Raw genomic sequence first — 16,052 nt, 5'->3', positions numbered from 1 at the left:
AGAATCTACAAAAAGAACCCCTTCTAAAACTAATGAGTCAGTTCAGTAAGGTTACATGATACAAGATCAACACAAAAAAAATCAGTCACATTTCTAATTACATTTAAATTGGAAGACTCAACATTTTAAGATATTCTCTCCAAACTGATCTCTATGTTTAATGTACTTCTATCAAAATCTCAGTAAAGTTTTGTCACTGACAAATTTATTCTAAAATTTATATGGAAAGGCACAAGTCCTAGAATATTACAACAATCTTGAAAGGGAAGAATAAAATGGGAGCAATAATGCTAAGATTTACTGAAATAGCTGCAATAATCAAAAGTGTGGTATTGGCAGACGGACAGACACACAGATTGATGGGACAAAAGGGAGGGCCCAGAAATAGACCCTGTTACGGGCTGAACTATATCCCCTCAAAATTGATAGGTTGAGGTCCTAATCCCCAGTGTGACTGTATTTAGAGACAGGACCTTTAAGGAGGTAATTAAGGTTAAATAAAGTTGTAACAGTGGAGCCCTGATCCAATAAGCTGGACTGGTGTCCTTTTAAGAAGAGGAAGAAGCACGAGGAGTGCCCACAGAGAAAAGATCACATGAAGACACAACAAGAAGGCAAATGCCTGCAAACCAAGAAGAGAGGACTCAGGAAAAATAAAACTTGCTGGCACCTTGATCTTGGACTTCCAGCCTCTAGGACTATGAGAAGATTAATCTGTTGTCTAAGCCACCCAGTCTGTGGTGTTCTGTTATGGAAGCCCGAGCAGAGTACTACAGACCCACACAAATGGGCCCAATTTTTTTTGGTAATACTTTGACAGAGAGAGTGACAGACTGAGAGCACAACCAGGGGGAGCAGCAGAGGGAGAGGCAGGCTCCCCACGGAGCAAGGAGCCTGATGTGGGGCTCGATCTCAGGACCCCAGGATCACGACCTGAGCCAAAGGCAGACAGATGCTCAACCGACTGAGCCACCCAGGCGCCCCAAATGTGCCCAATTTTTTAAACAAAGGTGCAAAGACAATTCAATCAAGAAAGGATAGTCGTTTCAACAAATTGTGCCATAGCAACTGGGTATCTATTGACACACACACAGAAAGAACTTCAACCTAAACCTCATATAAATTAACCCCAAATGGATCATGAATTTAAATGTAAAACTATAAATCTTAGAGAGAAAAATGGGAGTGGCACATGGCTGGCTCAGCTGGTAGAGTGTAGGACTCTTGATCTTGGGGTTGTGAGTTCGAGCCCCACGCTGGGTGTAGAGAATGCTTAAAAATAAAATCTTAAAAAAGAAAAGAAAAAAAAATGGGAAAATCTGGTTCAAGGGCTGGCAAAGAACTTGACACTAAAAGTACCATCCATAAAAGGAAAAACTGGACCCGATCAAAATTAAAAACTTTTGCTCTGTGAAAGACTCTGTTAAGAGGATGAAAAGACAAACTACCGACTGGGAGAAAATACCAAATATTCTTCTTTTTTTCTTTTTCTTTCTTTTTTTTTTTTTTAGAGAAAGAGAGCCAGGGAGGGGCACAGGGAAAGGGAGAGAGAGAACCTTAAGCAGGCTCCATGCCCAGCACAGAGCCCAACTCGGGGCTCGATCTCACAACCCTGAGATCATGACTTGAGCCGCAATCAAGAGTCGGATGCTTAACCCACTGAGCCACCCAGGCACCCCAATGTAAACCAAATATTCAATAAAGAACTAGTGTCTGGAATATTAAAAAAAAAACAAAAAAACTCTCAAAGCTCTACAGTAAGAAAAGCAGATAATCCAATTAGAGAATGAAGAAAAAACAAGGACATTTCATTGACGATATACAGATGGCAAACACGTACAAGAAAAACATCGTCAACCTCTCTAGCCATTAGGGAAATGCAGATTAAAACCACAATGAGCTATCAATACACATCGATCAGAATGTAAACACATCTAAAAAGAAAAACAGTGGCATCAAATGCTGGTTGAGAATGAGAAGCTAGATGGTTCACACATTACTGGTGGGAATATAAAATGGCACAGCCACTCTAGAAAACAGTTTAGAAGTTTCTTTAAAAAAATTAACATGCAGGGGATGCCTGGGTGGCTCAGTTGGTTAAGTGTCTGACTTCAGCGCAGGTCGTCATATCAGGGTCCTGGGATCAAGTCCTGTGTCAGGCTCCATCCCCCTCAGTGGGGAGTCTGCTTCTCCCTCTCTCTCCCCCTTTGCCCCTCCCCCCACGCATACATGTGCTCTCTCTCAAATGAATAAGTAAATAAAATCTTAAAAAAAAAAAAAAAACCAAAAACCCAAAACTAAACATGTCAGGCATCTGGCTAACTCAGTTGGTAGAGCATGTGATCTTGATCTCGGGGTCGTGAGTTCAAGCCCCATGTTGTGTGTAGATATTATAAATAAATAAACTTTAAGAAAATAAAACATAAAACAAAAACTAAACATACAGCTACCATATGACCAAACAATTTCACTCCTGGGTATCTACTCCAGGGAAATGGAAATTTGTATTCATACAAAACTCTGTACAAAAATATCTATAGTACCTTTATTCATAATAGCCCCAAACTGGTAACAACCCAGATGTCTTTTATCAGGTGAATGGTTTAACAAAATATATGGCACATTCAAACCATGGAATACTACTCGATTAAAAAACAAAAAAACAAAAAACCAACCAACCAACCAAAAAAACACAAGCCACAAACATACTGATACATGTAACAACTTGGATAAATCTCCACATAATTAATCAGTTTGAGTGAAAAAAAGTTAACTCTCAAAGGTTACATACTGTATAATTTTATTTGTATATTTCTTGAAATGACAAAATTATAGAAATGGCGAATGAATTTAGTGATTGCCAGGGATCCAGGACTAAGAGGGGGAGGCCGTGGAAGGCAAGCAAGTGTGGTCATTAAATGGCTGGAAGAGGGCTCTCTGAGGTGATGGAACTGTGTATCTTGACTGTGGCGGTGGTCACGTGAGTCTCCACGTGTGGTAACACTGCACAGAACTAAACACGTATGTATAAAGGAGCACTTGTAAAGCTGGTGACATGTGAACATGTCTGAAGCACTGTATCAATGCCAACTGCCTGGCTGTGATACTGTACTACGGTTCTGCAGTGAGTAACCAGTGGGAGAAAGTGAGTAAAGGCTCCCCGGGATATTTATTATCTCTTCAGTGGCAGGGGAATCTACAGTTATCTCAAGATAAAAGGCATAAATGCTTTCTACTTACATGGAGTTAGTTTATATTTACTGAAAGAGATTTTTAAAAAAAAATTTATTTGGATGGGGCATCTGAGTCACTCAGTAGGTTTAGTGTCTGCCTTCGGCTCAGGTCATGATCCCAGGGTTCTGGGATCGAGTCCCGCATCGCGCTCCCTGCTCTGCGGGGAGCCTGCTTCTCCCCCTGCCTGTGCACTCACACACACTCTTTCTCTCTCCTCTTTGTCAAATAAATAATAACATCTTTAGAAAAAAAAATTTTTTGGATATTTAAAGGTCTATATATTATTTTTATTAAAACAAAAGTAAATAAAAAAATCAAGGTGGTAGATTGACAAATAGCCACATATCACTCCTTTGCTTCTAGACATGCCCCTTCACAATGTGAGTCTGTCATCCTTCCCATAAATGGAGTCTGATTCTCAAACCTTTGAATGTAGCATTGGCCAAGTGACCTGCTTTGGTCAATGGGATATTACTTAACACAGTGCAAACAAAGGCTTGAAAAGTACTTACACATGAATCCTTGCTCTTCCTTGCCGTTAGGAACTCTACTACAGTCATGTGAAGAAGCCCAAGCTAGTCTGTGAGATGATGAGTGACATATAACCCAGTTATCTCCTTCTCCCCTGACAAGAGCCAGCACCCACAACCAGACACGTGAGCAAAGCCACTCTAGAGGGAGCCACCCTCGGCTAAGCTGCCAAAACCAACCAGAAAACCCACGAATTCAGGAGCAGTTATAATTTAGTTGTCGTTCTACTAAGTTTTGGGGAACAGCATGTTATGCATCAAAAACTGATACATTTTGAGGCGCCTGGGTAGCGCAGTCGTTAAGCGTCTGCCTTCGGCTCCGGGTGTGATCCTGGCGTTCTGGGATCGAGCCCCGCATCAGGCTCCTCCGCTGGGAGCCTTCTTCTTCCTCTCCCGCTCCCCCTGCCTGTGTTCCCTCTCTGTCAAATGAATAAAACTTTTTTTTTTAAAGATTTTATTTATTTATTTGACAGAGAGAGAGACAGCCAGCGAGAGAGGGAACACAAGCAGGGGGAGTGGGAGAGGAAGAAGCAGGCTCATAGCGGAAGAGCCTGATGTGGGGCTCGATCCCACAATGCTGGGATCACGCCCTGAGCCGAAGGCAGACGCTCAACCGCTGTGCCACCCAGGCGCCCCAAATGAATAAAGTCTTTAAAAAAAAAAAAAAAAAACCGATACATTTCAAAACTTACTGCACTTACACTTTTTTGGTGGCATATATATGGCTAAAGACTATTCAACAAGAGCAAGACTCTGTTAACTGGGTAGTGGTAAAAACATGTTTAAATTTAAAGTCAAAGCTAAAATAAATATGTTTTTATTATCAATCCAATATATAATAACTACTACAAAATCTAAGTGGGAATAATGCCACCAAACTGCTCTTATAAATCTCTACGCTGGCAAAGCAAAACAGAAGGGACAAACCACTTCTTAAAAATAAAAAAATTTTTAAAAACCGGAAAAAAGCTACTTCAAATTGGAAAAAAAATTATAGGTCTTATGTGGCAAAACAACAAGCTGTAATTTTTTATATAAATGAAAAACACAACACTGGAAAGTAAAGCTGTAAACACAGGACACGTCATTTTGTCATTTTCAGTATTACATTCAGAAACTGGCATGGCCCACCCCTAAAAATAAAACACCTTTCCCCAAAAGCATCAAAGTAGATCTTCATGAAGCTAACTATTAGTAGAGAGAGCATGATATTTTCTTAATTTTAAATTTAAAAATAAGAAATATAGAGTATTATCTAACTGTTGAGGCTCCTAATTCTACTGCCAGTCTCTTAAACTATTCTGAAGTTCCTAAGTGTATATTGAGGGGAGTGATCAAAGTGAGAAAGTTTCCACAGTTCCTTTCCTGTTTTTCATTCAGATAACAATTGCCTCAAGGAGCTGGAAATGAGATACCTCCCTTTCCCACCCTGAAGCATCAATAATATGTACAGTGTATATGGAAACTTGTCACATTTATCTCTCTAACCTGACCAAAAGACAGGTTTTGTTTTTTTTTCTTTTCCTTCTGTAAAAATTAAACTTTCTCAAAACCCAGGTCAGATTTAAGATAAATTTCTTTGGAGTTTGGACATTCGAGATTTTGATGAACTCAAGTGTTTTACTGCTAATGACAATGTACACTAACCCTTACTTTCCAGTTACCCTATTTGGTGGTTTCTAGAAAACACATATCCTCACTAACAGTTTACGATTTAAGACCCTTGCAGCATAGTAAAACCCTCTCATACTACTGCTGTTGTAGGAACAGTGATGATGATGGTTGATGATGCTTTACCTGTATAACCTCAGCTGTTTTTCAGAAGAATCCCATAAAATAAATCCTATTTTTATTCTCATCATTTCATAGACAGGGGAAATGAGGCTTAGTGAGATTAAGCATACAACCTACTTAAAACTTGAACCCCTAACCACTGTCTTTCCTAAATAAAGTCACATGTTGGGGCTTCTGGGTGGCGTAGTCAGTTAAGCGTCTGCCTTCGACTCAGGTTATGTTTCCAGAATCCCGGGACTGAGTCCCACAACGGGCTCCCTACTCGGCAGGGAGTCTGCTTCTCCCTCTGCCCCTCACTCCGCTCATGCTCTCTCTCAGATAAATAAATAAAATCATAAAAGAAAAAAAGTCACATGTTATTCTACCTCAATATTGGGTTTTAGAACCATGTTTTTAACTATGAGGACTTAGAACACCCAAGTTTCATCAAATAAGGAAATCTTCCCTTAATATCACACACTGCATTCTGTTAATTTTTTTTCTCCTTTTAAAATTCTGTGTTCAGACAGAGTGAAAATGAACTAACATTTATTTACATGTATTATATGCCAAGAACTGTGCTGAGCAACTCAAATAACTTTGTCTTAGTTCTTACGTTCTTCCAATGAGGTATCTTTAATTTTACAGATGCGGAAATTCATCTGGTTTTTTAACCTCAAGAGGTTAAATAGTTTCCTCAAAGGCAAATGGCCAATCTCTGAGACAGCTGGATCTGTACTCTGGTTTGCACAACTGAAAAGTCCTTGGGCTTTTTTTCCACCTTTCGCTGATACCTACACCACAGGGTATGTTAAAGCTAATACTTTGAGAAATATACATGTTATATAACAGATGAAACACACCAACATAGTATCCTTTATTACTGCATATACTGTACAAATCCATAAAATATTCAGAATTTGTTAAAGGAATTATCAGTCTCTAAAAAGTTTTCCTACACAAAGTAATAATTTATGAAGATATAAGACAAAATATTTCTGATATTTAAGCTTCCATTCCACTTATTAATCCAAACAAATGAAAGATTATCAAAAAATGTTACAGTGACAGCATAATACTACAAAGGTTAAAATATGGGCTACATTTTCCCAAGACTTACTGAGGTGTTTACAATTCCTAGCTAATTGCACCATAAAAGTAAATGAATCTCTTCTAATTGAAAATACACCTACAATGTTTAGCCGATAACATAAAAAAAAGCATAAAAAATAAATAGCATCGTACTACTGTCTTCCTTTTGAGGGAGGAAGAAGTAACACCTCCAGAATAATCTTTAGGAAAGTAGATAATAGCATCTAGTAGTTAAAGAACCTAGGTATGCAGCCAGAGTTCCAAAAAATTTTGAAGCCTTCTACCATTTTTGCTTTGAGTAGCTTTCAAGCACAAGAATCTTGCATCTCATTAATGCAATAGTTTTATGAGTAAAAGATAACCAGCATAAAACTTTCCGAGTTGTAATGTTCTCTAACACTGAAATATAATCTTATACCCAGGATTTAATGTATGAGAGATTTTCCAGGTAATCTCCTGCTTAGCAATTAGGAAACAGTCCTCATTTGCAGTCAACATTTTCATGTCACATAGAAATTCATGATGGATTTCTGCCATATAATTTTACTTCCTTTTTTAAATTTTTATTATTTTTCAAAAATAGACTCCATGCCCAGCACAGAGGCCAACATAGGGCTTGAACTTAAGACCATGAGGTCAAGACCTGAGCTGAGATCAAGAGCTGGACACTTAGGGGCGCCTGCGTGGCTCAGTCGGTTAAGCGTCTGCCTTTGGCTCAGGTCATGATCTCGGGGTCCTAGGATGGAGCCCCACGGCAGGCTCCCTGCTCAGCGGGGAATCTGCTTCTCCCTCTCCCTCTGTCCTCCTCTTCCACTTGTGCTCTCTCTCAAATAAATAAATAAAATCTTAAAAAAAAAAAAGTTGGACACTTAACCAACTAAACCCACCAGGTGCCGCTACATTTATTTATTTTTCTTATCAAATGCCCAGAATTAAGTGAAATCCTAACTTAAAAAAAAAAAAAAAAAAAACACTGTCAAATTTCTGGGGCGCCTGGGTGGCTCAGTTAAGCGTCTGCCTTCAGCTCAGGTCATAATCCCAGGGTCCTGGGATCGAGCCCCCCATTGGGTTCCCTGCTCAGCGGGAAGCCTGCTTCTCCTTCTCGCACCACCCCTGCTGGTGTTCCCTCTCTCACTGCGTCTCTCTCTGTCCAATAAATAAAATCTTAAAAAAAATAAAATAAAACACTGTCAAATTTCTTTTCGGACACCATAAATATATTTATACAAAGTTTTCATGTAAGTATCTAGACTCTATGACTGAACACCTGCCAGATTTAATCTCCATACTGAATTTCATGTAAGTATCTAGACTCTATGACTGAACACCTGCCAGATTTAATCTCCATACTGAATTTTATAAACCTCTGAAATTAAGACTTACCTGCTTCATTGTTAATTGGAAACTCCCACAGTTTCCCCTCTTTCGTCCACTGGATCATCTCTGCAAAACCATTCTGAAGGGGCTGTTCATTCACCGCGGCTAACTGCTTAGCAAATTCCACTTCCCAAAGTGAAGGTGCTGTCTCTATAATAAAAGCATTTCAAATAATCACAAGTCAGTGTATATGCCTTTATTTTAAAAAACGTTATAATCAACTCCAAATTGGTAATATATTTCAGGCCCTGAGGCTTATAAATACACAATATATAAAGAAAGGTCACTCTCTGAGAGCTAAAACTGAAGGAAGATGACATAAAAGCCTACAGTGACAACGACTGCAAGCCTTAGCTTTTCTTGTACTACACTGCTAGGCAAGCAGCCCCTAAAGTCTCACTGCCCCCTCTACTGGAAAGGAAGAAGAATGTGTATTCTGTTTAAAAATGTTTTCATGAATGTGAACATTTTTTTAAAAGATTTATTTATTTGAGAGAGAGACTGCGTGCACAAGCGAAGGAAGGGGGGCAGGGAGAGAACCTTAAGCACACTCCCCCCTGAGCACAGAGCCTGCCGACGCAGGGCTGGATCTCAGGACCCTGAGAATATGACCTGAGCCAAAATCAAAAGTCGGACATTTAACTGACTGAGCCACCACGGTGCCCCATGAATGTGACTATTTTTTATATAACATGTGACTTTGATATTTAAAGTCCAGCCTGTTTATCTTTTAGTCTGTCAAGATAAGTCACAATGTACTACTATTACAGACCAAAGAAATTAAATTAACATAATAATGACAACACTACTAATGGATATGGAGCACTTTGTGCTAATGCTTTTTATGCATTAGTTCATTTCATCTTCACAACCAACTCTATGAGTAAGTTCATATAATGTTAGCTTACAACCACCATCATATTGCATTTCAATCATTCATTTGCTTTGGAAATTGAAGAGATCTTTCAAGAATGAATCATATTTTCACCTCACAAACTCTTTGAAAAATAGCTTGGCAGTTTCTTAAAAAGTTAAAAATACATTTAGCATACAACAATTTGACTCCTAGCTCTTTATCCGAAACAACAAACGTGTCCACGCACAGACTTGTATGTGAAAGTTCATGTACAACCACACCTGACCACACACTGACTGACCGCTGTGTATTAAGTATGCTGGCCTAGAACGTCTGATACAGAGAAAGATCACATTACTTAGGTTTAATTAGCCACATTTACAGAATAATCAGAACAGCAAAATAACTTAATTATCAATCACATTTTATAGATTTATTCAGTAGACACTGGTCAACCCATGTCTTTTCTGGGATCACCATCATCATTACTATTGCTAACAGCTGCACCTATGTCCTGAATGTGCACTGTGGTCTTGGCACTGTGCCTGACACTTGAATTACATTACTTCATTTAATTCTCAAGAGGTATGTATTAGCCCCATTTTACAGATGGAGAAAGGGGAACTCAGAGAAGTTAGTATGGCAGAATCTGAATTTGAATAATCCACATCTATCAAATACCAAAATTCCTTCCATTAAGCTATACTGCGTCTCAGCTCTCCATCACTGCAGGATAAGCAGAAGGGTCTACGACTACATCCTTTGCAGCAGTGGTAGGACCCTGGAGGGGAGCAAAATGTGGGAATCACGGGACAGAAGAACTCATTCATTCCATCAATAAATAATTATTGAATGCCAACTATATGTCAGGCATTATCTCAGGTGGTAGGAAAACAGCAGTGAATAAATGCTAAATTTAAGTTTGTACGTGGTTGGTATTGTATTTAATCAGGAACAAAAGACATTCTTTAGACTCGATCAAGTATAATTTATTAAAACAGTACCTTCATTAAATTTTTTAAAAAGATTTTATTTATTTATTCTTACTTATTTATTCTAGAGAGAGAGAGAGCAGGGGAAGGATCAGAGGGAGAGGGACAAGCAGACTCCGTGCAACTTGGGATGCGTCGGGCTCCATCCCACAACCTCGAGATCATGACGTGAGCTGAAACCAACAGGGGGATGCTTAACCAACTGAGCTACCCAAGTTATACCTAGGGTAAATTTTTATAAATTTGTGTATTACTTTCCCTATTAGAGTACAATCATTTTATGTTTTTTATAAAACACATAAAACTTCAGTGCTTCCTTGCCATCTAATTTCAGTTTCACAGAATAGGATTTCTGATTTAAAAAAAGCAAGCTGGCTTCTTCAAGAATCCAAGTGCCTCTCCTGGCTGTTCATTAGGCGGACAATAGCAGCTGCTCTGACAATAAGTGCCCAAAGCAAGTTGCCACATCAACAGGGGAGAGGTGATCCACTCTCCGTTTCTGCACGTTTTATTTTGGTTTTTTTCAAGTAGCTTGTTAGAATCATCCGTGCATGTGTGCATTTTGTATTTCTTTTTTCTTTTTCTTCTTTTTTAAATTAATCTCAACACCCAAGGTGGGGCTTGAATCCATGACCCCAAATTCCAAAGTTACATGCTCTGAGGACTTAGCCAGCCAGGTTCCCCTTGTATTTCCTGTCCATCATACACGGCAGGTTGCAGTTTCCACAATAAGAGAAGGCGAGTTGTTCTCTTAGCGTTGCATTTAGTTTAAATGAACAAACACTGATTAAATTAATTTCTTTCCTCTATGGATAGATATTTTATAGCTCAATTTGTTCAAAAAAGGCATTTATGATTTAAGATAACTAATTCCTATGATCTGTCAGCCACTGGCTAGGTGCTGCTGGATATACAAACATCAATGAAACCCAGCCCCTAATATCTAGGAGTTTATTGAATAGTGGGAAAAAATCAGATGTTTATATAAGCAACTGATAGATTAAATGAGCCATTGGAGGCTACCCTTGGAACTTAAATATCAATTACAAAATTATTTTTATCAAGTCCAAAAAACTAACTTACAATGTGGAAATCAAAGTCACCTGTAAGCTGAAGATCATTCATACTGAGTTTACTCGTTTAAGTTATCAGTAAACCATACTTAATGACAAGCTAGGGGACACTCTTATGTCTCTTTTAATTAGACTTAAAATGGTGAATATGAAAGATTTGACTTCTTATCCAAAGAAAGGGGTAAGAACAGAGAAAAAGGATGGTGTGTTAAAACAACAACAAAGACGACACAAGTCTGCTAAATATATTTCCTGAATGCTCTTCTTCCCAGCTTCTTAACAATCACTAAATCAGTTCATTAAGTTACTTCTTCAAATGCTCTCTATCTCTTGTCTAGATAGCAGGCTGCCTTAGCACAGAAACCACAGCTTATCTTTTGTAATAGCATAGTTGCAAATGGAGGGTGATCGTTAACGTTCTACCCCAAATCAGTAGCCAACTGATAGCTCTGGATTCAGGAAGGTAGTGGTACTTGCTTCCCACTGTCTCACAGAATGCAACATTTCAAGGGAGGAATCTGACCAAGACAAGCAATGGCAACAACTACATTCATACGCAGAATCCAGGCCATTGACAGGATGCATTATTAAAATACCTGACACTGTGCAGTCTAAACATTAAGGGCTTTTTTTGAAAACTAGAATGTTTCTACACCTGAGAAAGAGTGTTCTTTTTTCTTTTTTAAAGATTTTATTTATTTATTTGGCAGAGAGAGACAGCCAGCGAGAGAGGGAACACAAGCAGGGGGAGTGGGAGAGGAAGCAGCAGGCTCCCAGTGGAGAAGCCTGATGTGGGGCTCGATCCCACAACGCCGGGACCACGCCCTGAGCCAAATGCAGATGGTTAACGACTGACCCACCCAGGCGCCCAGAGAAATAGTGTTCTTAACAAACCTGTTTCAGGTGCCTCTTCAGTAACTGCCTTGAAGTCAAAAATATTAAGTCTCTTCCCTTTGAGCATATTTTTCCTAAGACTGAAAAAGAAAAAACAATTTAATATTTTTATACATAGCCAACAAAAAATTATTTGAGAAGACAATTCTATATGAAATACTCAATGCAGAAATTAAAAATAATTCCACTGACCCACACCAGACATTTTAACTAAATTGCCACATCATTAGACTGAAAACGAAAAACTGGAACAAATGCACTTTGCATTACAATAAATAAAGCAGTTTAAGTAGTTTAATTTCCAAAATACCTAACTGAAAAGATTAGTTTAATTTGCCATAATTTTACGTGATCCATTTCATATTAAGGTTTTAGAAAACTCAACATTAGAAAGCTATTAAAATATACCAAATTAAAAGTTGTTAAAGTCAACAGTTGTCTTAGTTTAAGGGCAGAAAACACTGCATGTTTAATTACACTATAATTATAAAAGACGGCACAGATAAATCAAAACATTCCCACTTATAAAGCAATCATTCTGTAATTTTAACATAATACTTAACTTTCTTTACATAACATTTTAAATTAACTATTGAAATTAATGTCAGAGTTAATAGGTAACTTTTCCTTGTATATTTTAATCAACTGCTTTATGCATCGATTCACATTCATACTTGAATAAACTTACTGACAGATTAAAAACCAGTTCAAAACTGGAGAGTTAGTTTTAAAACAATTTTGAATTCTTGGGGGGCCTGGGTGCTTCAGCTGGTTAAGCATCTGCCTTCAGCTCAGGTCATGATCCTGGGGTCCTAGGGTCGAGCCCAGCATCGGGCTCCTTGCTTAGTGAGGAGCCTGCTTCTCTCTACCTCCATCTCTCTCAAATAAATAAATAAATAAATAAATAAAATCTTTTTAAAAAATCATTTTGAATTCTTTTCTGAATCAAATCACCTTGTTCTATGAAATTATCTGAAAAAATTCAAATACCACATTAAAATTAGATAAAGTTATCTCAAATCACTTAAGTTTTCCTTTAGCAGGTCCCGAAGTATTCTTAAACAAAGGTATTTATGCTCCCCAACTATTCGCAGTCCTTTTGCATCCTTCTCCCCACCTGCACTCCCTAACTTTGCATCAAGTTAACAGGATGATGGATTAAGGTAACTCACAGTAAAGAGGGAATGATTTGGTAAAGTCTGGAATTCCAGAATGTGCTGAAGAGGAAGGGAAGGTAACAGACATTTGCTGGGCATCTACTATATATGGTTGGCACATTCCTATTTCCCAAGAAAGTCATTTAAGTTAGGTTTCAATCTCAGCATTTTATAGATGAGGAAACAGACCCATGAGGCTATAAAAGTTGTCCCAGTCCCAGGATTAGTCAGTGGCATAATGCCAAGATTCGGAGGCAGGCCAGAATGACTCCAAAGCCAGTGCTCTGGGCCTCACCTCTCTCTCTTACTGAAGGAATCAGCCCAGGATGTATCTGTGGTGATCAGTCTAGGCCTGGATTGTCTCAGGCTGTCCCACGACAGAGCAGGGTGAACAACTTGGTATCTCACCACTGTTTCCTTACTCTAGAGTCCTTCAGTGAGCTTTTTAACACAGTCATTATATGCACATAAACGTCTGTCCTGCTTTTTAGATTCTCCCTTGACACTTTCTAATTTCTAAGAATTTTTTTTTTGATACACATGTGAGTGCGTGGGGGTGTGAGGAGGGTGGGGGGGGGAGAGGGGGAGGGAGAGAGAGAATCCTAAGCAGGCTCCATCTCACAACCCTGAGATCATGACCTGAGCTGAAATCAAAAGTCAGATACTTAACCAAATGAGCCACCCAGGCGCCCTACCACCTTCTAAATTTTAATGATGGCTAATATCATTAAAAATCAGACTATGACATAGCATTCTGATGTAGTTGTATGGAATCATTTCAAAGAAGACTGATTCAGACAAGACTGAAATTAAATATTCTTTTTTTTTTTTTTTTTTAAAGTAAGCTCTATACCCAACATGGGGCTTGAACTCATAACCCCCAGATCAAGAGTCACATGCTCTACTGACTGAGCCAGACAGGCGCCCCTGAAATTAAATATTCTTGAGGAATCTTAAGTAAAACTCCAAGTACACATTATACTTTATCCAATAATATGTCATAGGTATAAAATCACTTTAAATTAGTAATTCAAAGAATTTCCCTAAGTCATTATAACTTCTTGAACTTCCTTCGTTACCTTTTGACTACCTTTTACAATTTTCCTGTATAAATTAGTAGTTTAACTTCTGAAAAGAGCTAACTCAAGTTGCTGGGATTATACTTAAAAGAAAATCCAAAGAATACATAACATCAAAAATACTCCAACTGTAAGCACCCCTTTCTATAAAGATCCGTTAGTTTTTGTTAGAGCATACTAAATATCTGGTTACCCCTCCCCAGCTATCACTTCAGGGGCTTGAAGGAGAGAAAACAGAAACTTTCTGTAAATACAGAGAGCTTTTTATTATAAAATAATTACATAAGGCATGGCTTAGCATCTTTAAGTCTGCAAATTACCAAATTCAAATTGCCACAAATAATCTACCACCTTAAGATATTATAATGGATCTTCCTTTCTTTCTTTTTTTGAGGGTGGATTATTTCTCTCATGTATGGATAATGGTAATTATATAGAGAGATCTAAAGATTATATAAATATACATTGTTATGTACATATCAGAATAAAAAATAATGCTTCTTACAAAATGTTCATTTGTTCAGAATTCAATCAGTTCCATTTATCCTAAATCAGGAGACCTCTATTCATCATGGATAAATGGGAGGCAGGGCCCAATTTGATTAATGGTACAGAAAAGCATAAGACTGCTAAACCCAGAACATCTTTTCCTCTATAGGAAATGGTACACACAGAGTGAGAAGACAGATATAAACGCACCCATAATGCTCAAATACCTATCAGCAATAACACGCACAGAATAAAGTAAATCTACAGAGAAACAAAAGCAACAAAAACCAAACAGATTACAAAGCCTGAGTACCTTTTCTTAAGATCTCTGGTCTCCTGGCCCATGTAATCGTCAGTTCCTTCATCAAACTGAATTTGATGCTCTGGTCTTGTACTAATTCTAAGTGTGGCAGATTTGGCAACCTTCATATCTGATATTATGTTACTGACACTGAAACAAGAAAAACGTCAAGTGCATTAGAAATTGTAGCTACAGGATAATAAACTTTCTTACACATGAGATTCATATCATTTAATTCATATTTCACTTCCATGCATGAATACAGCATAAAGCATTATGTTTAAATGAAGGATATGTCACATGGTAACATTCACATCCCACAGACCACTAAGATTTATGTTTCCTTCTGAAACATAACTTTTGAAGGTGTTCTTCAGAAATGTTCGTTTAAAACATAAAAGTGTCACTTATAAAAAAGTGTCATTTATGAAAAAGTATCAAACATTTGAAGTTGTGTATCAACTTCAAACCTGGCATCAAGTAATGCAATGAGAGGCTGAGTGAGAAGGTGTCAGCTGAAACACAAGGATAAGAGCAAAAGTGAAGGAAACAGGCCTGAAGATGATCACACTGTACATAAGACCAGCAAATTATTTCACAGGGAAAAATTAATCTCCTCAGAGAAACTGTCTTATTCTGTTACTTGTTTTTAATAACATTACTGAATTTACTGTTTCTTTTTCAGGGACAAGAAATCGTGCAACTTTGTAAAAGAAAATTTTAACCATTCCATTGATCTTTTAAAAATTGCAATCTTACTTAAGATGTGAGTTTTTTTAAAAAACCAAATTACTAATATTCCACTTATGAGAAATATTTAATATATAAGTTGATATATTGTGTGCATTACTCACCAGTCACATGAAAACAGCCTATTTTGAAAAACCAGCATTACCGACAGAACTATTTGATTCACTAACCTAATTTTAGCTCTTTTTCCATCTTTCTGTGCCTTTGAGACTTCCTCATGCTGCTGGAGCTGCCTGAGCAGCTCTGACTTGGTTGTCTGCTTATCAAAAGGGAGAAAATCTGCAACAGCGGATGCAGCTGCTACCAACTCAGGATTCAGGGACTTGGTTCTAAGAAAATGAAAAATAAGTAAGAAAAAAAAAAGCATTACTTAATTAAGCCATTAGTTTAGTGGAAAGTAAAATGATTCTCTTCCAGAGAAAACTTTCTGTCATTCAAAAAAATCCATTTCTGAC

General features: G+C 37.9%; 1 protein-coding gene across 6 annotated transcripts in view; it reads right to left on the bottom strand.

The window, feature by feature from the left end:
• MRPS31 (mitochondrial ribosomal protein S31) overlaps positions 1 to 16,052 on the bottom strand; it is a 59,641-nt gene that overhangs the window by 28,881 nt on the left and 14,708 nt on the right. For all 6 annotated transcript variants that reach the window (XR_015725969.1, XM_045796902.2, XM_087865168.1 and 3 more), the window contains 4 exons: positions 15,768 to 15,926; positions 14,860 to 14,997; positions 11,822 to 11,901; positions 8,013 to 8,156 (listed from right to left, as the gene is read on the bottom strand). Coding sequence is in view for 5 of the 6 variants with exons in the window: in XM_045796902.2 (XP_045652858.1) it covers positions 8,013 to 8,156; positions 11,822 to 11,901; positions 14,860 to 14,997; positions 15,768 to 15,926 (521 nt within the window). In the remaining variant the exon portion in view is untranslated. The remainder of the gene's footprint in view (positions 1 to 8,012; positions 8,157 to 11,821; positions 11,902 to 14,859; positions 14,998 to 15,767; positions 15,927 to 16,052) is intronic.

The sequence above is a fragment of the Ursus americanus genome, chromosome 10 (assembly GCF_024610735.1).
Source record: "Ursus americanus isolate L20-20 chromosome 10, mUrsAme1.1.p, whole genome shotgun sequence".
Taxonomy (NCBI): domain Eukaryota; kingdom Metazoa; phylum Chordata; class Mammalia; order Carnivora; family Ursidae; genus Ursus; species Ursus americanus.
Note: the sequence above shows the minus strand (reverse complement) of the source record. Positions and strands in the feature narration are given on the sequence as shown.